At 29.9% G+C, this 23,472-nt stretch overlaps 2 protein-coding genes across 4 annotated transcripts; one reads left to right on the plus strand and one right to left on the minus strand.

The window, feature by feature from the left end:
- The first annotated feature begins 1,641 nt into the window (after nt 1–1,641).
- Nucleotides 1,642–7,148, plus strand: LOC114194030 (protein WVD2-like 5). Of its 3 annotated transcripts, XM_028084063.1 has the most exons (10): nt 1,642–2,057; nt 2,727–2,770; nt 2,982–3,264; nt 3,346–3,600; nt 3,775–3,815; nt 3,910–3,978; nt 4,106–4,205; nt 4,309–4,380; nt 4,463–4,573; nt 6,159–7,148. In XM_028084063.1, exons 3-10 carry the CDS (start codon nt 2,995–2,997, stop codon nt 6,684–6,686), a joined length of 1,446 nt encoding a protein of 481 aa, XP_027939864.1. In that variant the 5' UTR covers nt 1,642–2,057; nt 2,727–2,770; nt 2,982–2,994; the 3' UTR covers nt 6,687–7,148. The 3 variants fall into 3 exon arrangements, with proteins under 3 accessions (XP_027939864.1, XP_027939863.1, XP_027939865.1); XM_028084062.1 differs by lacking the exon at nt 2,727–2,770; XM_028084064.1 differs by lacking the exon at nt 2,727–2,770 and having other exon boundaries at nt 4,463–4,558.
- Nucleotides 7,149–13,066: 5,918 nt separating this feature from the next.
- LOC114195287 (EIN3-binding F-box protein 1) lies at nt 13,067–16,659 on the minus strand. Its single transcript, XM_028085706.1, has 2 exons — nt 16,328–16,659; nt 13,067–15,782 (listed from the first exon to the last, which is right to left on the minus strand). The coding sequence occupies exons 1-2, from the start codon at nt 16,350–16,352 to the stop codon at nt 13,876–13,878; spliced, it is 1,932 nt and encodes a 643-aa protein (XP_027941507.1). The 5' UTR covers nt 16,353–16,659; the 3' UTR covers nt 13,067–13,875.
- Nucleotides 16,660–23,472: the final 6,813 nt, after the last annotated feature.

The raw sequence follows: 23,472 nt of genomic DNA on the forward strand, positions 1-23,472 counted from the left end.
TCAAGACTTAAGAACTTAAGTGCACTAATGCAAAAAATAAAATGTATTGAGGATAAGAGAATGATGTACAATATTAATATGATGGTAATAGTTTAGATATATAGCAAATGTTAACAATATTAAGATCTTACAAATAAATAAGATAACAAGTAATGTCTGTAATAATTGATTGACAATTACACACATTAATTATAATAATAAATTGACAATATTAAAAGATAATATTGAATGCATAAATACTTACAAATCAATAAATCTTATTTCTAATTCTACATAATACTATCATCCAAATAAACATGTTTTGTTTTGGACTAAGGAACCGGCACAAATTAAAAGGGATTAATGATACCTCAGTTTAAGTTAAAATATATATATATATATATATATATATATATATATATATATATGTAAATTATATTACTGATAACTCAATTGTTTCAACTTCAAAGAAATATCAACTCCAATTCAGAACATTTAACTTATTTCTAACATATCTAAAAAAAAAATAAACAAATGTAAGTAACCAACTCCCCTCAGAAATAACTTATCTTATAAAAGCAATTTATTATCTAAATACTTTCACATTAAGAGATAGAACTAAAAAAAAACCTTCAACCCATATCAAATTTTTAGTTGAATTATCTTAATCTACTATTTAGTGCATATTCAAAGTTGAATATTAGGAATGAACCATTTATTTTGAATCTTGAAAAGAATACAAAGAATAACTTAAATTAGAAAGATAGAATCTTATGATAAATGAATAATGTTAAAATTATTAATAAATAGTTGTTAAAAATATAATTACTCTTTATTGAATTTAAAATCATATTGTTTCCTTTTGTAATATTTTCAAAAGGGTAAACAAAACATGCCAAATATACTTTTCCTTTCCCAGATTACGCAGACTTCAAAATTTCTATTCTACCAATCGCTTAGAAAAAAGAAAGTAATATTTTTTTAACACAAACAAATATTCAAAGCTTAAATAAATGTATAAATTTAATTTTTTATAGACTTAAATATTTTTATTTCAATTTTATAATTCCTTAAATATCTGTTTGTATTTACAAAAATTATGTATTTATCTTAGTTGGTGACTACAAAGCATCCATGCTTTAATTTGATTCGTATCCGATATTTTATAGTATTTTATTGATATTTATCAATGAAATATTTTATATATAAAATAGTAATATTTTTAGGATAATAGTAATTTATAATTTTTTATGTTTATAATTTTAATTTGAATATAAATAATAATATTAATATATTTATTACGTATTAAAATATTGTAAATATGTATGTATAACGTATTATATTATATTATTTTTAAACATATTAGGTATCATATAAGATATATCTTATCGTATTCGTGCTTCGTATGTTGGTGTCTATGTATTCTTTATTATCTTAAATTTAAAGAAAAAATGATATATATATATATATATATAAAAGAAAGTTGAAGCAATTTTCACTTATAAATTCTTACCTCGGGTAATTTTCGAAAAGTAAAAGCAGTTAAAGAATTTTTAAAAAAGAAAAACTGTAGATTTTGTATAATAATAAAATAATAATAATAATTGTTATTATTATTAATTAATTATTTATCTTCGAAACCGTATACTCTGACCCTGTCTCTGTGTCTCTATGTCTGTGTGACCCATTCAGTCTCTCACTCACTCGCCATTTCCAGTAACAGAGAGCGACCTCTCCTTCAATCCCATTTCCAAACCGCTCCTTCTACTTCTCCTTCATATCAAGCTTCTCTCTCTTCTTTCCCTTCTCTTTCTCTCTATCATGTGATCACCACACTCCTTCAATCATCACCATCTACTACACTTCCAATCTTTCGGATCTTGTTGCTGTTCTTGTCTCTTTCTCTGTCTCGATCCTTGGATCCTGATCCTCTACTCAATCCCCCTTCTGGGTTCCTTTTTTCTCTCGGGGTTAGATCTCTTTCTTCTGCCAACCACCCACTAAGCTTCCACTCACTGCTTGCATCACTGGTGGTTACTGTCTACATTTTCATGGCGTTTTGAATACCCTATTATCAGGTGAGACTTTTTGATGCGGAATTTTGACTTTGTGGACTCAGAAAGTATAAAAATCTCATTTTTTGCTTCTGGGGTTCTGTTTTTGAGTTCTGGTTTGTTGTGAAATCGGGAGTGAGATTGTTTTGGTTGTTTGTTTGTTGGGGGTGTTCTGTATTGAGAAACGGAACTTGGGTTCTCATTGGATTGTTAATTTGGTGTGAGATCAGTGTTGAATTGGAAGATTGTGGATAGGGGGATTGGAATCTGAGCACTGTTTATCTTCATGATGATTTGTATGAATCTCTAATTGTTGCAGGTTTAGTGTCTAATTATATCTTGATGCACAAAGAACTTTAATAATTGTTGTAACTGCTAGGAAAATGCGGAGCAGAAGTTTTGAATATGGGACTCTCACGCTCAATTATGTATACATTGATTCTATTGCCTTTCCCCCTCCTTCTTTTGTCTTAATTGAGAATAAAAATTTTGCCCCGATTATTGTTCATGTACATTACGGTTATTGTTGGTTACTGATTAGTGTCCATGTCTTTGAAAAGGGGCTGTTTATATGTTTATTACTTAAGGTAAAAGGAAAAGTTTAACTGATACTTTGGAATTATGATGGTTGCATTGTGTTGTGTTACTGAATACTGTTTGAATGGAGAAATAACTCATGACACCAACTGACAGGTCTTACATTTTGTCATCTCACTCTTACTTTCCTCTTCAAGTGGGTAAGTTGCCATTACAACCATAGTCTGCCCGATGAAACTGTCTTTTGTAATATTGTAATCTCTATTTGTCTTTTTGGACACGGGAAAGAAAACAACATGTTTGAAAATTTGCTGATTAATGGTTAAAACTGTTCGTGTTAGTGTTTATGTATTTGTTTCTTGTGTACAAGCATTTCTAAGCCTTGATTATTTGTTTCTATGTAATTTGTAGGCTATTGTGAGTGATGGATCCAATTAACCTTTTACCTGCTGATGGGGTTGAAGTGGTCCACCAAAATGGTGTCCATGATGAACCTTCAAATTCTGGGGAGGATGGTGGTGCTCCATATGATTTAGATCCCAGTGTCACTGAAACTGCAGAAACTGTTGCTTCAAATGGAAATTTTGATAATTTCCATCAGTCAGATAGTGCTGCTATTGATAACTCATTTGTGGCAGAAATCAAAGAATCAAATGACATTATCGATGGCAATAACGTGATCATTATTACCAAGGTTAGAGGATTTTGTGTCCCTTGAGTTGCTTTCAGTAAGTTGTTCATATTATCGGAATCTCATATATTTGCTCAATTCTAGGAAGAGGATACGAAAATATCAGACCAAACAAAACAATCAAGGGCACCAAAGGGTCTTGTCAAGAATAAGAATGCAAAGGCTCCAAGTTCCAGTGCAGTTCATGCAAGTTTGGTAAATAAGAGCAAAATTGGAAAAGATAAAGAAGCATCTTCATCTGTTTCAAATGGTACTTTAGCTTTAGACTCTCGCCCAAAACAGTCTATTAAAAGCAGCAGATCATTCAATGATCGGCAGACTCAATTGTCCAAGCCCAAGGTAAACTCTCTTTTCTGTGGGTGCCAAAGTAAACTCTATTATTACCTATATCTGCTTTCCCAAATTTTTATTTAGTAACTTGGATGAATGTAATATGCTTCTTTTAATTTTTATCTGTTTATGGTGATAAAGTTTATAGTTTAGGCATTACCTGATTCACTTTGTTTTTCTCAGCACCCTTTGAAGTCTGATGAAGCATCTTCTGAAGTGTCAATGTATGTAATGCTTGCATTTCTTGTCAATATTTCATCTCTGGAAAGATAGATTATTGTTATTATTTAACTGGAGTGGTTGATGTTTTGGATACAGGGAGAAGACAAAACCAAAATCATTGAGAAAAGGACCGGTTAAAGATCAAGGAGAAGAAGATTCTTCCTTGTATCCTTTTTTGGGTTTGTGTATTTCTCCTAGTGAGAAAAAATCTGGAACTACTGGTTCTCTGTTATGTAAGTTTATTATTGAGTATGGGGCTGTGTATATTTTGTTTCAACCTTAATCTTCTTAGAAGTACCAACAATGAAGATGCCAAACCTCAAAGGGTGGGGACACTTCCAAATTATGGATTCAGTTTTAAGTGTGGCGAACGAGCTGAGAGAAGAAAAGAGGTGAATAATTATTGCATACTAATTTCCTTGTACATTGTTGATGTCAAGGTTTCTTTTGAATAAGCTTGTAGTTTTAAAATTTGATTGATATTTTGGTGAGCAGTTCTATAATAAGCTTGAGGAAAGGATTCAGGCAAAGGAGGTGGAGAAGAGTAACTTGCAAGCAAAAACCAAGGTTAGACTACTTGATATCTGGGATAAAATGTTGATTGAAAATTTGCCATTTAATCATGCCAATCTTTTAATCCCTTTTATAGGAGACCCAAGATGCCGAGATTAAGAAGCTTAGGAAGAGTCTAAATTTTAAAGCAACTCCAATGCCAAGTTTTTATCAGGAGCCTGCTCCTCCTAAGGTTGAGCTAAAGAAGGTCCTTTTTCTCTCTCTTTCTCTGTGGTTGTGTTTGCTCACGTGCATGCACACATGTGTGTCTCTTTGTACTTGCTTGTATGTGTACCCTTCAGCCTGCACTAATTATTTTCACATGTGTGTTTGTATGCATGTGCCGCCATGTAAATAGACAAAAGCAAAGATGAAAGCGTACATACTACTTGGAGTTTGATAGAGACGGCATGCAATATTCTTCTAAAAAATAATTAGTAAAGAGCGTTGTTTGCAGATGGAAGCTTTATTCTCACTTTTCCCATTTCTCTCTCTTTGTTTTGTGAAGTTTCTTGCTTGTTCTTTAATATCCTGTTATTATGAATTGCTTGGTCTTGAATCATTATTTAGATTCATTTATTAATTGTTGTATTGGGTATAAAATAAAATAATACTTCCATTTTTGAAATGGAGATTTGGTATGTAACTTCAGCTTTGCTAATAAAAATTCTCTCTTGTAAGATTGTTGGACCATTATTTGTGAGGAGATCACACAATAAATAATGCATATATCATATCATTTTATCACACTGTATAAATACTACATTCGTACATCATAACATACTTTGATTTCAGGGATGATTTCTAGCCTTCTATAACCATTGGTAAATAAATTGTTTGATTGTATCTAAAGCTGGTTTATGTTCGCTTGGAGAGTTTTTTTATAAGTACAAGCAGATGGTTCTCAGTGTAGTAACTAAATTTGTTGACCACAACTATGCATGGTTTGCATATCTGCTTTGTATCAGTGATTATTTGAATATTATTTCATAGTTTGTATTTGTAAAACGGGAAAGATTTTTTTGTACCATTTTAACTACAGAGTGAAATGGTAAAACCTCAGTTTTCTGTTACCCGTGCATTGAATTGTGTGTATTCCTTGCTTTTCTGACAAACCATATCATTGTGAGCAACTTTAGTTTAATTATTTCTTGAAATTGTGTTATATTTGATCTTGTTCTTTTATAAGGCTAAATTACTCTGAATGTCCCTGTAGCTTCACCTAGTTTTCAGATAGGTCCCTCCAATCTAAAGGTTCTTAACAGGATCTGTATGCTTCTAAAAACTTTTGAATGAGTTACTATAATTTTTACTATTTTTCTTAGTTCCTTACTACTTACAAGAATTTATAATCATGTCCCTAGAAGTTGTAACACCAGTATAGAATGACTTGCAGACAACTGTGAGTATTCATGAATATATAAGTCATCCAGTAAAGACCTATAGAGCAATTTTCACTATCGTAGGATACCATTATTAGGGTATGTTTGGATTTAGGTTGGATCATCCAAAGTCATGTTCAACTACCAACGTTAACATACTTGATATCACATTGAGGAGTTGGTTCTTAATTATATTAGTGTTTAAAGTAAAAACATCTGAAAACATAAGTCACTTCCATTCAAGTTTAATTTTATTAACACTCATCAAACAACACTCACACACTTTTTTTAGATTACACTGACATTTTTATAAGTTTAGTACAACTAAAGGGACATTTATTTGAGGATGCAATTTTGTTCTTGCCATATAGAAAATTAAGCATCTTTGGCTTAAGGGTGTTACTAATGTAGATACCAACTACAAGGCCAAAATCTCCCAAGTTTGGTCGTAAGAAGACTTCAGCTAATTCAGAATCAGATGGAAACACCAGCAGCAGTTCAAGAGTAGCTCGTTTAAGTCTGGATGAGAAAGTTTCAGAGAGTAACCCCAGCAAGGAACCTAATCCGGTCCTCCAAAAGAAACCGCTTCGAAGATCTCTTCCTTCTCGTCTGACCTCTGAAAAGAACAATGTATCAAAATCAACAACTGCACTTACACCATCCAAGGCCACCAAGAATGAAAAGTCTTCCGTATCTCGTGCTGCTAAAAAGAATATCAACATATCCAATGCTACAGGCGAAGAGAAAACCGAGACGATTGCAGCAACCGAAGAGAAAAATATCTTGTCCAGTGAAACAAATGATGTTGTGCCTCTGAATGTGGTTCCTTCAGATAACAAGCCGAGTGAAGAAGAGTCTCATGTGAATGTTGATATAGCAGTTGAAGAGAATCCTTTGTCCCCATTGGCACAAGAACCTGTTGCCACCGCAGAGCAATGATCAAAAACAGCAGGTTAGTTTCCAAGAATGATTCAAATTATTTGACAATGAAGGGTTGCAGATTTGCATTATGGTTTGTGTTGTCAGTTGTGATGATGATGTCCAAGCAGCATTGTTTCTTTATGTGTTTACTGACTCCCAAGCTTGGCAGTTTGGTTCTCATTCTTGTCTTTCGCACTTGCAGCAGCAATGCATGTAATATTTGCCAGGTTGTTCTAGTTGATGTTATTTTTGGTATATGCAGCACTTGTCTGTTTAGTGGAAATTTATTTGGAGGAAAATTTTGAGAAAGTTTGCTATCTGCTGATGATTCAAGTTGTTCAGGCCTTTGCTTTGTTAAACAATTTGACATTGTCTCATGTACAAGCTTTTGTGTTGTCGACACCCTTCTGCCTGAATCATACAGATCAAATTCTTCTGTAGCTTTTTTTGGCTATGATTTTTTCTTTTAACCTTTCCTTATTTCTTTTGCACATGGACATGCATGCACATTGCAATAAGGCCAATAAGAACACCATTCTATTTGAACTTGGATTCTCTGTCAAGTTTTTTTCATGTTGTCTACTGTTATGTTTTTAAAATACACTGATCTTTATGTTTTAAAATATATTAAAAATCTTGATAATATATCAAAAGTAGTATATTTTGAAGTACACAATACAAAGAAAAAGTCAGCAGACAAATTGGACTCATTTTCTTCTGTTAAGGTAAATGATGAGATTTTCATAATCTTCTATCTACCGTGATTTCCCTGCTCAAAATGCACTTTCATGAAAGAGTTGAAATTATTGATGTATTTCTTATTTAAATATCTTACCTTTTTTTCGTAAAGAAGATATTAGCACCATTTTTATATTTTAAAAAACCAAGATAAGGCAAATACATGTTTGAAAACGCGTTTTCAGATAATGCAATTCCAAACATGTCATACACACGAGTAACATTAATGCTAATGAGAAGCAGTTATTAATATTGAAACACAGATTATTTATAATATAATATTAAATTTTAGAGATGCCTAAACCAGAGAAGAGTTTTCAATGATATTTGTTAGATTTCGAAATTATAAATAAATTGTGTTAAGAAAAAACAATTAAGTTATTCTTTATTTCCTATATAATATTATGTTATTTATTTAATATTCCACTCATTTTATTCATCCAAACAAATGAAACAAAAATTTCTACATTTTTGTATTCCCATTTCTATTTGTCCAAAAAGATATATTTCTATTCATTTTTTTTATTTCCTCTCTCTTAATCTAAGCAAGGTTCTTTTATTAAGAAAAATATTTTTTTTATTAAAACTATAAAAGAGAAGTAACTTTTGAATCATTTGCGCATGCTGGATAAATTGTTATAAAACACAACTATAATTGTTTTCGAAATTAAAATTAGAGACGTCGTGGTTTCATTCCTAACTTCAAAACTTTTCCTTTTACATGAAAACATAGAAGTAATGAAAATCCACTTATTTTTATAAAGTTGTATTTAAAATACGAATTATCTAATGTTCGTAAATAATTTTAATTTATCGTTTTTATAATTCATTATAAAAAATGACCCTAATGGGTAAAAAAGCTTCCAAACTAAGCATATGGAAATCATTCTTGAAGTTAGCGGCGTTAATTAGGTAATTAGGATAAATTTTGAATTTACTAACTGTCGAGCTATTTTTTAATAAAGATATACTAACAATTAGCTACCAATAAAATGTTAACATATTTATCCTTTTAAACATATCAACAATTTAATCATTTATGACGTTATTTAATAAAAAACCAGCATTTTTTTTTGTGTCGTATGTAAAATTTTGGGCTAAAACTTTACTTTCTTTTTTATATCTTATTTTAGAGAATTGATGTAGATTGTAGAAGGTATATAAAAAATAATAACTATAAGTCCTCTTAGATTAATCGAAACTTTCATGTCCGAAATAAATAGTTATGCTCGACAGGTCTGTTCTTAAAAAAGTAATTGAATTACCAATAATGTTTGTGTTTCATTAGTTCCTCTGCGGTAATCAATGTAGAGAAAATTGCACCTCTATCGTTGATACTTTTAAATTCATTTTTCATACACAAGAGGTAGAATAGAGATATGACAACAAATATCATATCAAAATTATATATAAATATCATTTTCAATTTTATCGATATATTATATTTTATTTTATATTAAAATCATTTGAATTAATTTTGCAATGATTAATCATTATAAATGAATTTTATCATAATCAAAAGAATAACACCAGGATATTTCATCAATATTTACTTATCTCAACTCCAGATACAATGTCACTCATTTTCTTATAAGAGGTACATTATTTTAAAATATGGTATTTCGAAATAAAAATATAAATTAAAATTTTATTTTGAGGAATATAATTATAAGATCTATATACATATACAAAAACTGTTTGCATTCAACCACACCCTTTCGGTTTCTCACTACTGAGAATCCTCACATACATAGTCATATGTTTATGTGTAACACACGATCATAGTAAATAAAAACAACCACAAAACTAGGGTAGGCTAATATATTTACAATAGTCAGCAACATAGTTCATATGCACTAATTAACTTCATCATTTACATTTAATCAAGCAACTACAAATGACAAACATCATATGACTTCTTCCAAAAGAATTGTGCTTTGAATCGAACATCAAAGGTTTTGTACCTATCATGTGAACACTTAGTAAATTTTTGACAACTACCACTCAGGCTCTACTTCGTCCATAAGGTATTAGGACTTAAGTCCTGTTCACATGACAGGGTTAGTTAAATATAGCATGTTAGAGTGGTTATTTTTCACACAAAATTTCGTTATAGAATCTCCATTAACTCTCACCAGCTATATATCTTCCTTTATGTGAGATATATTATCTAGTAGACTTTATATAATCTCCAGGAGTCATTTATTCAATACACCACCTAACAATCTCACATTGTTGCATTTATAGGAAAATAGTTTTCTCTAACGCTCATTGGACAAAACCCTTGATGTTCACTGAAAATAGTTTTTTCTAGCGCTCAACGATTCTTTCTCACCGTCCCAAATTAGTGGAAGCTCTTTTTTTTTTGAGTTCGCCCATCAAGAATGGCTCACCCAGCAAGAAATGAAAATTGCATCTTATTGAAAAATGTTTTCTGTTGGCGCCCAACACTATCAGAGGTTTCGCTGAACGGGATGGTAGAAAACAAAAACTTGTATAACTACATCAAGCTTTCTGCTTAAACTATCTAGGCTATTCCACTTTCTTTTGTGATCAAAAGCACCTTTGTTTAGTTCAAAATATGTCTAAGATAGAACAAAATGTGCAACTTGATTTATCTAAACAATTTCAATAGATCTCTCAAATACAATACACAAAGACAATCCTTACTAAGAACACATAAACCAGTTTAAATTTCTCATTTAAAAGAACTCATCATACAAACAATTATTTCAATTGTAAAACAAACTAGAAGATAAATGATGAACTTATTCCATTAGAGAAACTGATTGTGTAGAATTATAGACTTTGTTGCTAAGAGTCATATGACATATGACGTACTTTAATGTTTAAACAAATAGATGGAAAGGTTAGAATTTTAAAGAGGTGTAGAGAAGGAAAATACGTACTTTATAGAGACATCATAATTTTCATAAAATAAATCTAGATTAACATATTTTTAATCACCACTTAAACTTTTTAATAATAAAATAATAAAATATATCTTATAAAAATTAATTTTACTATAAAATATTTTCTAAATCCTCACAAAAAAAATCATTCCTTCAACTACAATGTCATCGTGTACTTATATGTCATAAACTTTATTGTTCTTTAAAAAAAATTATATTTATTTATTAAAAAAATTCAAATAGTAAATATTAAAATCAAAAAATATAAATAAAAAATATAAGTACATAACTAAATATAAACAAATAGAAAATAGTATGTAACTAAACGTAAATATAAATAAACAAAAATAATAAATAAATGGATAAAATTACACGTGTATTTGACAATTGTATTATTAAATAGTATAAATAAATAAAATTGTCTCATATATATATATATATATATATATATATATATATATATATATATATAATACTTTAATTATTGGAAGCACATAAAATAAAATAATGTCTATTTCTCTAGGATAAACCAATTTTTTTTAGTTAATTTTTTATTTTAAAAAATTATAAAATACTTATATAACTCATAAATTACATATATATTGGATACGAAAAATATTATAATTTTTTTAATATTGCATTAATGATTTTATATTTTTATGATTAATAAAAATTCTACATTATAATATTCATTTCTTCATTAGTTTGTGTTTGATTTAATTTAAATTAATATTGCTTACTCTTTCAATTTTCTCAACTTTCATTAAATTAATATCAAATTTTAATATTTTCATCAAATATCATGAATAAACATGTACCAAATCATGTCATAACAATCTATCAATTCCACTTATATAATCAGTTAAATTAAAAAAAATTATATAAAACACGATAAATGAAAAAAAAAAAAACTGTAAGAACAGTTTCTAAAAAAATAAAGTTATGTTTACAAGTAACACCTCACCGAAAGAAAATTAAACAAATGAATATCGTGTTACTAAACATAACTCCACTCCAATCCAATTAAAACAAATTTAAGTTACCAATTGAACTCAAACAGAAATTTATTTTATTGTGAAATCGTGGTTATAAACACGAGTTATTATAGGACTATTTCTTTTCTTTTTTTAAATATATTCATTTTAAAAATTAAAAAATAAATAAATTATACTGCTTATATATATTACATTTCTTTTACACTGATATATATATATATATATATATATATATATATATATATATATATATATATATTATATGTCACTAAATATTCATAAATAATCAAATGATTAGTACAATAAATTTATAAATTCGTATGTTATAACAAAAAATACATTTAAATTTAAAATATACTACAAAATTAAATTATTAAATAAAAAATATTTTTTTTATATTATTTTTTTTAATTCAGATATTATATATTATTAAATTTTGCAATAGCATACTTATCCAAATGACTTTGGAGTGTATTGTTGAATAGTTGCCTATTTCAGAGTTTTGAAAAGCTACAAATTCATTGTCAGACACTCACAAATGCAATGCATTTCTCTAACTTTTCATTCATTCTCTACGGTATCTTCTACTGTTATACTATTACTTATGTTATAAACATATCTTTTGTCATATCATTCAAATATATGATAACATGACTTTTCCTTCAAAATATTCCCTTATTTTTTCTTATATCTTTCAATATTATTTAAATAAATTTTTATATTATTTAGACAACTGTCTGTTTATCCATAGCTGAAATGTGAAAAACTGGTTAATGATTTTAAAATTAAATGAAAGATAAAATAAATAGAATATTCACTCTGAACAAGTATCAAACAATATCTTTTCTCTTTAATTTGTAACCAGAAAGGAGCATGAATGTGGAAGCATCCTTTGACATAATAGGATTAGAAGTTTGAGAGAAATATTGTGTCTATATTCTGTGTAAACAATCAATAGATTGATGTTAATGCAGAAAAAGTCATAACTATATTAATAGAAGAGTTGACGATAAAAAGAATGGTTGATTTCATGATACCCTTAACCACTTGGGATTTGCCACTAGGAAACCTCATCAATCACACATTTGAATAAAATCAGAAATGGTTGATATTTTTTTTGCATAAAGAGCAACAGTAAGAAGAGTAATAGTAATAGATTTGAGAATCTAAGAGAAATGAAAGGAGTGGGGGCATAGGTGGGGTTTGGTGGGTGTGTGTTTCCAGACTCTAAGTTGCTGTTCCTGTCTTGTTGTTGCAGAGGGAAGCTTCGGATATTGAGGTGCATGAATCATTCATTGCTTTGCACAAACAATGCATGTGCCTCTTTTCATCATCTTTCTCACCTTTCAATTTCATCCACATCTCTTTTCCCAACTACTCATTCTATTCTTTTTTTTTATTTTTCTAAAATCTTCCCTTCCAACTTCATATCTCTTTTCTTTATATCATTTCATACTTATAAACCTGAAACCAAGAGTAGTTTATGTCTCATTGTGTAAAAGATATTTTTTTTTCTTTCATCAATACTCCCCACTTTTACTTTATTTTATATTTTATTTCTCCTTTCATTTCACTTCCATTCTCCAAACACTGGACAAGAGGAATCTTCTTCCCCAGTGTTTCACAGTCTAACTATGCAGGAATCTCGTTCACAGGTTGTTAAATCTATTCATGAGATCTTTAGATATATCAAAGCTTGCTTCTCCACAACAATAAAGATGACTTCATGAACATGGAATTAAAAAGGATTATATAACCAAACGAGCCGAAAGATATGAACACATGATTTTTTGCCTCGTGAAATGAGACTGATTTTTATTTTATTACATTTCATAACATACAGCAAAAAGGGCAGACATGAACACCATCGGTAGAGTAGTGGCTGCAGTGCCAGGTTCAAAAAAAATGAAGTCTTAAAAAACTAGGACTTGGTAAAAAAACAACCCTTCCCAGAGGGAAAAAAGGTTGTGGATATGGCAGAACTGTATTACTTGCTGCCACAGCCAAGCCCTTAAGAAAAGACTTCATAACAACAAACCTGATAACTGCAACCACATAACCTAAGACCTTCTTAACCTGCCCTTTGAATAAAACTGATGATACCCAAACATCATGTGAAGAACATAGTTCAAACACAGACACATTTGGTAAACAAGGATCGGGAGAGTGATACAAGTGGCTGTAAAAACTTAAAAAAACTAGGACACACATGGTGGCAAAACCGATGCAAAGCTGAGGTTGAAACATCAGGTGCCAACACCAGTAACAAAGATTGCTAACTCCAGAACCCGGTAGCTATGTTCTCAGAGACATGCAGCCATTTAAAAGATGGCAATGGATGCCAAAAAACAACAGATGCCATTGAAAGGAACCTGCAAAAATGGGGTTAAATGACTGCACACTCCGGAAAAAGGGAACCGAGTAGCTGGATGATGGATGATGATGATGAAGACCTGTTAATGGAACCTAAAAAAGACTACTGTGCAACACTAAGCATAAGAAGCTTCCTGTATGATGTGATCCTGGCCTAAATTGCAGTGTGTGAGATTAATCCTTCCATCTTTATGAGAGGATGTCACACCTCCAGAGAAGCTCTACAAGCATGTCAACGGTGCCACTGTTAATTGCATTGCAGTGCTGGATGTTCAATCCCAAAAGGGTCCTACCCAATTTTCTCAAGGCGGGTAAGCTCCTGTCTGAGACCAAAGCGCAACCTGACAAAGAGAGAATTTGCAGATTAATCTGTTGGGCATTTGCCAGGGCTGCTATCCCAGCATCTGTGATTGAGCACTTGGAGACATCAAGATCGCATAGCAATGCACAGTTTTCAGCAATTGCCATCAAGCTAGCATCACTGATGTTTTTACAACCATCAAGGTTTAGGTTCTCAAGAGTCCAACCATGAAGATTGGCCAAGGATGAAACTACTTTGTCTGTGACGTTTGTGCAGCCACTGAGATTCACTTTAACCAAACCAGCCTCAGAACTCTCTAGCAGTGGAACAACCCCGGCATCGGTCACTCCATCTAGTCCACTCAGTTCAACATGCTGAAGCTTAGGGCACAGCTTTCCCAGTACAGAGAGGGAGGCGTCGCCAAATCCAGGGCAGTTGGAGATGGTCAATGACCTAAGTGATTCACAAGGAGATATGGTGGGCAGCACCAAGTTCAGGTCTTTGATTCCGTAGCACCTCACCAACGAGAGTGACTTCAATTTTGCACCACAGTTAAAAAGGACACCAAAAAACCCAAATTGGGTGATTCTGTGGCACTCTTCCAATCGAAGGCTCTCGAGTGATGAAGCAGCCTTAGCAAACGAAATCAACCCATTGTCTGACAGAAAGGCACACTTGTGAAGGTGTGCAATTTTCAGATTTGGGCAACCCTTTCCCACAGCTTCAAGTCCAATATCAGTTACTCCCCTGCATGATGAAACTGTGAGTGACTTCAGCTTCTGCAACCCACTACCGTTTCCCATTACCCAGAACCCCTTCTCGCTGACATTTGGGAGGCAATTAAGGACAAGATCAGTAACAGACTTCCCATAATGTCCAATAACGGCTAGAGAGAGATCTGACACAGACAGTGCTTGGAGCTTCACCTTTGTCAGAACCAAAGAACTTGAGAACAATCCAGCAATTCCCTGATCGCTAACACCTGTGCAGTCCTTGATGGTTACGGATCTTAGGTTGGGGCAGAACTTGCCAATAGCTCGCAGACCTTCATTACCAACATTAGGGCATGATTCCAAAGAAAGCTCAGTCAGATTCTGGCAGTTCTTTGCAATTGCAACCAAAGCCTTATCAGTAACAGCAGGGCACTTGCAAAGGTCGAGCTTTTCTAGCTGGTGACAACCGTTAGCAATCTCGGTTAGGCCTTCGTCACCAACGTTAGAAACGTTCCATAGAGAAAAAGACTTCAAAGAAGGGCATCCATGAGCAACTGCTCTGAGACCAAGACTAGTCACCCCGCGGCACATGTTGCTTCCTCGGATGGAAAGCTTCCCCAATCCTCCGCGAGATGCAGTTCCAACAGCTATGGCAGCCAGTCTAACATCCGTGGCCTTCTTTCCTTCCAAGCTCCGAGAGAGGTATCCCTCACCTCCAAATTCTACATCATCACCATCCTTTTCGATGTTTTCTGCGCTGGTGTTTTTCTTGGCACAGATTTCATCTTTGCAAATACTGCTCAGAAGCATAAGCCAGCGCTTGGAAACGCAAGCACATGCACTCCTGTCCTCGCCAGCGGGCAACCTTCTGAAGATCTCAAAGAGACACTCATCTGGTAAGCCTTCAATAGAGGTTTTTTGCTTTTGCTCAAACCATTCTCCATCCAAAACGAACGGAGCGTTGACGCGTGATCTCTTCCTAGGAGGAAAGTACACATCAACTTGAGGGCCAAGGGGAAGGAAGAAACTTGCTTCCTTGGGGTTGGCGTATATTGATCCCCCAGGGCAAAAGTCATCACCTCCTGAGAACACAAATGAATGCACAAACTCAGCAAAGCACAAATTTCATCATATAAACAAAGCCAAACATGCTGATTCAACCACTAAATCAACATAATTCCCGTTTATCCTTTGAAAACAAAACCAAACAAACGACAACAAAAAGAACCATCGGTTGAACATACTACAAAACATGATCCAAAGTTCCAACAAAAAAAATCCTTCAAACAATTTCATACCCGGATTAATTACCTCAATCTCTAATCAACGATTAAACTACGAATATGTTTACGTCTCCTATCAGATTCTCTAAGCAATCAAAAGTCTACAACTTTTACCCAACGCAACCACGTGATCATCCATGGCCCGTAACAAATTAACAAAAACTAAGACCAACCCATTAAATTTTATCCCCCAAAGATTAAAAACCAGTCCTAATCATCACAAAGCAGAAACGTTCCACGCACCTCAAAATCACAACCCAAAAACTAATCTCCAAAAAAGTTGGGGCAAAACCAAAACCCCATAACACAGAGCGGAGAAAAACAGACTGAATAAATGAACTCACCGGAAAAGCCGAGAACTTTAGACATGGGTACGGGTGAATAAAAGCCGGGTGAAGAACCCCACAGCGTTCCACACGAAAGAACCCTCGGACGAGAGCAAAAAGGAGAGCGAAGAAGAAAACAGCAACGAGAAGAAGAGCGATGGCGGTGTGTGATTGATGAGAGCAAGAACGCATGAGAAAGGGAGTTTGTTGTCTGAAGGTGAAGATCGCGGGAACCCTATGAGATAGGGCAAAAAAAACGAGAGAAGAGATGAGAAAAAAAAGGTGTTTGAAGAAAAAATGAAGGGTAAGTGTTTGGGAAAAGGGAGGCTTTTATTGGAAAGGGAAAGAGATTCCCGTACACTGAACGGTTTCCTACATGCAATGTATCTGAGCAAAGTGGGGTTTTTTTGTAATATTCTTTTTCCCCCACCACCAAAAACCAGAAACCACAAACCACTGTGGCTCATGGGTTTCGCTTTTCCCCTTTTCTTTATTTCATTTTCTGAAAATGGTGACCTGATTTTGTGATCAATGTGTTCATTTAATGTGAAAAGATGGCTTCTTGTTTTTGGTTTTATTGGTAATTATAGTAATTGGGAAGATACTGTGATAGAGCTTTCAACTTTTCTCAAAACTTGTGTATGTAATGTAGCATATGGTTAAGGTTTTGGTTGGATTAAAGAAGAAACCCATCCTTGTTACATGAAAATAATTGCTTATTGTAGAAGAATTAGAAGACAAATAATTCTAAAATAGTAGTTAACCTTTTTTTCAATTAAATAATTTAATTCTTATTTATTCTTTTGCCTTTCTTTACTTTGGTTTTGTCTTTTCTACCATGAGATGTGTGAGTAAAGTTTACAAGCAGTTATTTAGGTGTTCTTTTTTTCTATTGTAATTGACATTTAACTTTTTGTGTAACTATTTAATACGAGATGTAATTATAGAAATAAAAATATAATTTTAATTAGTGAACAACATGATGGGATGATCTTCAAAAGATTGTGTTTAAATAATGTGATATTTTCGTAAGAATCTTTAAAATTAAAAAGTTAAACATAGTTTCTCGAGGGCATTGTTCAGTCGTAAATAAAACATTTTTATTCTTTAACTATAATAAAATATTAGCTTTTGCATTTATCTACTTTTGTTGTCAATATTCATGCAGGAATAATTAAAAGATTGTTATATAATTTTAAAAAAATAGAAAATAACTTCCAAAAGGAAAAGGATAGATATAACAACTGCGTTGATTTGGAGTATAGTTAAAAAGTACTTTTCAAATAAATTTAGATGAATAAATAATAAAAAATTATAATTACAATTTAAAATTTTTATTTTATTCGGAATTTTGTTTTTGTAGAATCTAAGTGCAAAGATATTATTATGACAAACCATAGCTACCAAGCTCACTAATTCTTTGGATGGTTTGGTTTGTAATGTTGGTAGAATAAGGTTTCATGATTTGGAAAGCTTATATGTAACTTGATAGAATTTCTAGAAACATTAAATGAGGTTTAAGCTTGTAGGCATGTTAATATCTATGCAAAGACTTAATAATTACATTTATTTAGTCGGTTTGATTATTTGAATCGGTGAAACTTTTGATTTTTTATGATTATATTTTATATTAGAATAAGTATATGCATCGTAAGAAATTCCAGTGTAAAGTTGAAAGTTTTAAATGGATCAAGATGATTTAAATAAGCAATATACAAAAAAGTTAAGATGGACAAATTTATTATCTTAAAACTGTGTTAGAGGTTAGTAAAGTATTTTATATAGAGAGGTTAATGTAATTTGTGATATATATTATTAAACGTAATTATCTTATTTGACAGTTATATTAGAAAATTTTCTCATATATATATATATATATATATATATATATATATATATATATATATATATATATATATATATATATATATATATATATATATAATAAAATATATAATTCTTCTATCTACCGAGACTTATTCTTACTTGTTCTCTATATATCACATGATCATTGTAGTTAAAAACAATGTAGATACAAAAAGATAAGATAGTGATTTATGAACCATCATACACTTATTTATTATCACTATTGTTCAATTCAGAAATATCATCCACAAACATGAAAATCAAATGTGTATATATAACAACCCATTTGGCCTATTGAAATAGTAGTTCATTTGCTTTAATTTACTACCAACCCAGCATGATATCATATTATAAACATTAGAGTCTATTCTTGAAAGACTTGTATATCGAAGAAACTCATAAATATGCACCTATGATACTATCTCAGGCTTACATAGAACCAATGGCGGACTTTAATGCAATGTAAGGGCCATGCCCAAATTTTAATGTATTTTATGTATTTGTTATTTTCAAAAATTTTATATATTTATTTTGGATTTTAATATGTTTTTAGTGTTGAAGTTTTAATACAAAATTAGAATTCGTATGTGTGCAAAATTTTTATATATTTTTGTGCCAAAATTCAAAAAATAATGGACATGGCCTTTTTAACTTAATTACGTAAAACTTTTTAAAAGTGTCAAATATGTTTCATGTTATCATTTGAATTGTTTACCGTATCTAACACATTTCAGCTTTAATATATCTTTGTCCTTAAATTTAAAAAATGAATTGATATAATCCGTTTAACTTAATTATGATAAATTTTTTAAAGTGTCAAATATGTTTCAACTATCATTTGAATTATTTACACTGTCTAACACGTCACGACTTTAGTATCTACTAGGAAAGTGTTTGATACGTAAACAAATTTTAACACAATAAATAAAAAGATTATATTCATTCATTTATAAAGTTTGTGGATTAAAATGTATTAAAATTTTAAACTTGACAATTTTCAATTTGGACGTCAAAGTTCATATATTAAAAACATATTTAATCATTTGTTCTGGCACCCCCTAAATTTTATCTCAAGATCTGCCACTGCATAGAGCAATATATCTCGGGGACCCAAGTCATCCTCAAATAACAAGGTAAATTCAATACGATTATTTTTCACATCGCACTTCAAATATAGAAACTCCAATCAACTTTCACGACCTAGATATTTTCTTCTATGTGAGTGTGATAATAGTATAATCAGGATAATCTGAAATTGAATCACCATTCAATGCACATCTTAAGACCATATAACATCAATTTTCCTCATTAAAAATAACTATATTCACATCAATCAAACATCTTGGTATGGAAAATGCCCTAGCTCTCTCTCTCATCTTGGTAAAACATCAATAATATATATATATATATATATATATATATATATATATATGAACACATCTTAATTTAAATGCTAATAAATGAAAATAAATCTTCAATTTCATTAATATAATATTCAAATACAATATATTAATCAAATATAATAAAACAATGAAAGATAAATCAGTTTTAGCATTTAGAAACTCATTTCTTTAAAGTTTAAAAAACACTCTCTCCTTCAAACAACTTTTGGCTCGCTTAGTCAATTAATCACTTGTTGAAATTTGTTGAGTCAAAATTCCGCTTGCTTAACCAAAGGCCTCATCACTACATGTAAGGTTTGCCTTGCTTAGCAAAAATTCAGCTCACCGAGAGAATGACCACTAAGAGATTTTATGAAAACAGTTTCATTGAACAAGAATAATGTTTGTTTAGTGAGTCCAAACATTGGGAAAGGCTTGTCCAACAACCCAACCATTCGCTCAACAAGAATTTTACTCGCCCAACAACTAAAACTCCTAGGAACCTTTTCATAAGATTAGTCGAACGAGTTAAACAACCTGGATTTTCTATATTTCAAATTTTTCACTTTTGTTCAACAACCGACTGACTTGCTTAACAAGTTTGCATAATTCAAAAGACCAATTTGATTTATTAGCATTAACTGATGTTTTTATCTCTTTTACAAGCTACAACAAGTCCAATTCAGTTGTAAAACACAATATTAAAAGCCAATTTAACCAAAATTAATATATATATATATATATATATATCCTAAAATATATCACCAAAATTTCAATACAATTCCATCGTAACTATTATAAACATCTCATCACAGATTTCATCCACACCACAATACAATATAATATAAAAATCAAGAATAAAATAGTTAGTTTCCTTTAATTGGACTGATAGACTAACTCAACTTTGCTCAAAAAATTCAAACTTTCATAAAATGTTTTATCTATATAAAGAAAACTTAGATAAATGATCTAAGCACATCTAAACAATTTTAATGAAGGAGAGATTCATCGGGAGCCTTTTTGACACATACATTATCCTAACATCTCCATGCCAGCACATTCTCAAAAAGACTCAAGAGAAAGACAACATATAAACTTACTCTAATTAATATTTTGATCAGGTAGTATTATTGTCCATTACTCCAAGACTCCTACGGTGAACTTCCATCTTCAACAATGAATAAATCTCTTAAAATCATAAAAGGAGTCAAATGAAGAAAAAAATAGTTTTAATGGAACGTCAGTCTATATAAAATAAAATCCAATTAAATATTTTTTTTTCTATTCATAATCTTAATTTTTTATTAATAAAATAATCAAATTCCATTTTTAAAAGATTAATTTTAATCTTAGCTATTTTTTAAATTTATATGATGTGTTATTATATATAGAAAGAGAAAGGGAAAGGGAAAGAGAAAGAGAACCTGGTGGGATTTAATTAGCGAAAACAATGTGTTTATTTTATTTATGATAATAAAATCTAATTAAATTAGGTTAAATATATTTTTAATCTATTACATAATTAAAATTTGGATTTGTTTATGTTCAAAATTTTAATATATTTTGGTTCTCTAACTTAAAAATAAAAAAGAATATAGTCTTTTTAACCTGATACTTTAAATGTATTTAACATTTTAAACAATTTTATATTAATATTTGAGTTATTTATATCGTTTGATATGTTATCGCTTTAATGTCAATGAAAGATGCAAGCTGAAAGATGTATTTGACACATAATTTCTTTTAATGTAACTGGATAACAATTATATACATTCATTTTTTTAAGTTTGAGACTAAATTTCAAACGAATTGTAAATTCGCGTGAAAGTTTAAGAGCTAAAAATATATTTAACCAAAAAAATTATTATTGTTGTCATTATTATTATTACAAAATTAAATATAAATAATTTTTATAATTTTATTGTAAATAATTTTTATTTATTTTGGATGTAATTTTTTAATTAAAAATAGTTTAAAAACGATTATATTAAGAAAATGGTTAAAATTTAAAAAATAGTCATTATACTATAAAATTGATAAATCAATTATTTTAATTTTAAAAAAATATTTGAAAAGTAAAATTAGAAAATAAATTTTAAAAGAAAGGAGAATCCCAGATAATAATAATAATAATTAAAAATATGTTACAAATTTCTGGAATAAATTAATTCCGTAAGTAAATTTAAATGAACTGATAAAATATAAGAAAAATGAGTAAATAAAGTAATGTCGGAAAATGATTTTGTGCCAACTTTACTCAACTGAAAGGACATCTAACGGCTTGGATTGGTCCATAAAGTTGAAATGATCATAAAAATTTAATGTAAAAGTCTTATATTTATATCATGTTTTTAAAATCTTTATTTTATTCCAACAACTACAGTCTTTAAACTATTTCTACTTCCCTATTCCACAAATATTCACTTTCATCATTTAACTTTTTATTATTCTAACCACTTATTTATCTTTCTATTATTGCAACCATTTATTAAACTTTTTTTCCAATAAATATTAAGTCAATTTTTTAACTAATAAATGGTCCAATTAATAACTATTTCTCTATAAGCATTTTCTAATATTGACTCGTGTTGTGACTCTTGTGAGAAGACTTTTTTAACTATCCTAAACTTTATTAGTATTAATTTGTTTATCTTTCTTAAGTTTCTGTAAACAATATTTAAACATGTATCTTATCAATTTTAAGCAACAACTAATTTCAGTTGTTTTAGTTTAAATCGATTTAAGTTTTGTGAAGTGGGTAGTTAAATAAATTATTTAAGACTGGTGCCTTTGTTTAACTTTTATTGTTTAAATAAGATAAGAAAATATGAATTAATGGATGAAGTTGAGAATATATGCCAATTCATAAAGTAAAATTGAACTTATTTTTTGTTTATAATTTTAGTTGTATCTGATTAGAAATTGAATTTTATCTTAAAGCACATTTTTTAATAAAGGGGAATGATTTTATAAACTTAATTTGGAAGAAAAATCATTCAAATTTAAATTTATAAATTTTAATTCACGTACATTGTTACTCTCTTCATTATGTTATTTGTTATAATATTTTAACAATCTATTTTTCGCGTATACAATACTAATGAAAAGTTTGAGTTCTGTTTAAGAATTCTAATTTAGTTAATTTTGTCTTTCTAAATCAAATCATTATAAAAAGAAATTCGGTATGTTCATCCTCTATTTGTATTTTATTGTAAACGATCACCCTCTAATATTTATCATGTAACTTAAAATACACTAAACACGATGAAGTAATTTGAATAGTTTCCAATTTGAAGTATTATTAAAATGTTTTCTAATGTTGAAATACGTTAACTTTATGGTTCTTGAAACATTCAAAAAACAATTATGATTTAATATATACATTTAATCAAAGCTACTTGTATAAGAAGTCAAAATAATTGAATTTAGATTTCACACCATGGAAAATAAAATTTGATATTAAATTTATTAGTGCCATATTAACTCACTAGCATAAAAAAGATTTAAGAAGTATTATTTAAAACAATCACTTTATTTAAGGCTTAAATATACTTTTAATTATATTACAATAATTGACTTTTGGTTTTAATTTCAATAATAGTTTTTATATTTTTAATCCTCTAAATCAAAAGTAAATATTATACCAACTAATTAATTATTTATATATTAAATTAAAAGTCAAGGCAACTCATTATACATCTAAAAAAAAAATTCAAAATTTGTAATAAAACTCACTAGTTTCACAAGAGCTAAAAATACATTTAAATTTATAAAACCTTGTATGATTTTTCTGAAGGAAATAATAATGTACATAGGTGTTTCAATGTTTATCCTCATAATAGTGGATTTGAATTTTGAATTGAGTCCATTGACCATTTGTTGATATATGAGATAAAGAAGGAGTGAATAGAAGAC

This window comes from Vigna unguiculata, chromosome 8 (genome assembly GCF_004118075.2).
Source record: "Vigna unguiculata cultivar IT97K-499-35 chromosome 8, ASM411807v1, whole genome shotgun sequence".
Classification (NCBI taxonomy): Eukaryota; Viridiplantae; Streptophyta; class Magnoliopsida; order Fabales; family Fabaceae; genus Vigna; species Vigna unguiculata.

What these genes read in the sequence shown, in the direction of transcription:
- LOC114194030 (XM_028084063.1), top strand. Translation starts at nt 2,995, where the DNA reads ATGGATCCAATTAACCTTTTACCTGCTGATGGGGTTGAAGTGGTCCAC. An exon ending in GGAGAAGAAGATTCTTCCTT is followed by an intron (nt 3,979 to 4,105) that starts GTATCCTTTTTT and finishes TAATCTTCTTAG; the next exon opens with AAGTACCAACAATGAAGATG. An exon ending in CTAAGGTTGAGCTAAAGAAG is followed by an intron (nt 4,574 to 6,158) that starts GTCCTTTTTCTC and finishes TTACTAATGTAG; the next exon opens with ATACCAACTACAAGGCCAAA.
- LOC114195287 (XM_028085706.1), bottom strand. Translation starts at nt 16,352, where the DNA reads ATGTCTAAAGTTCTCGGCTTTTCCG. An exon ending in TAAAGTTCTCGGCTTTTCCG is followed by an intron (nt 15,783 to 16,327) that starts GTGAGTTCATTT and finishes TTGTGTTCTCAG; the next exon opens with GAGGTGATGACTTTTGCCCT.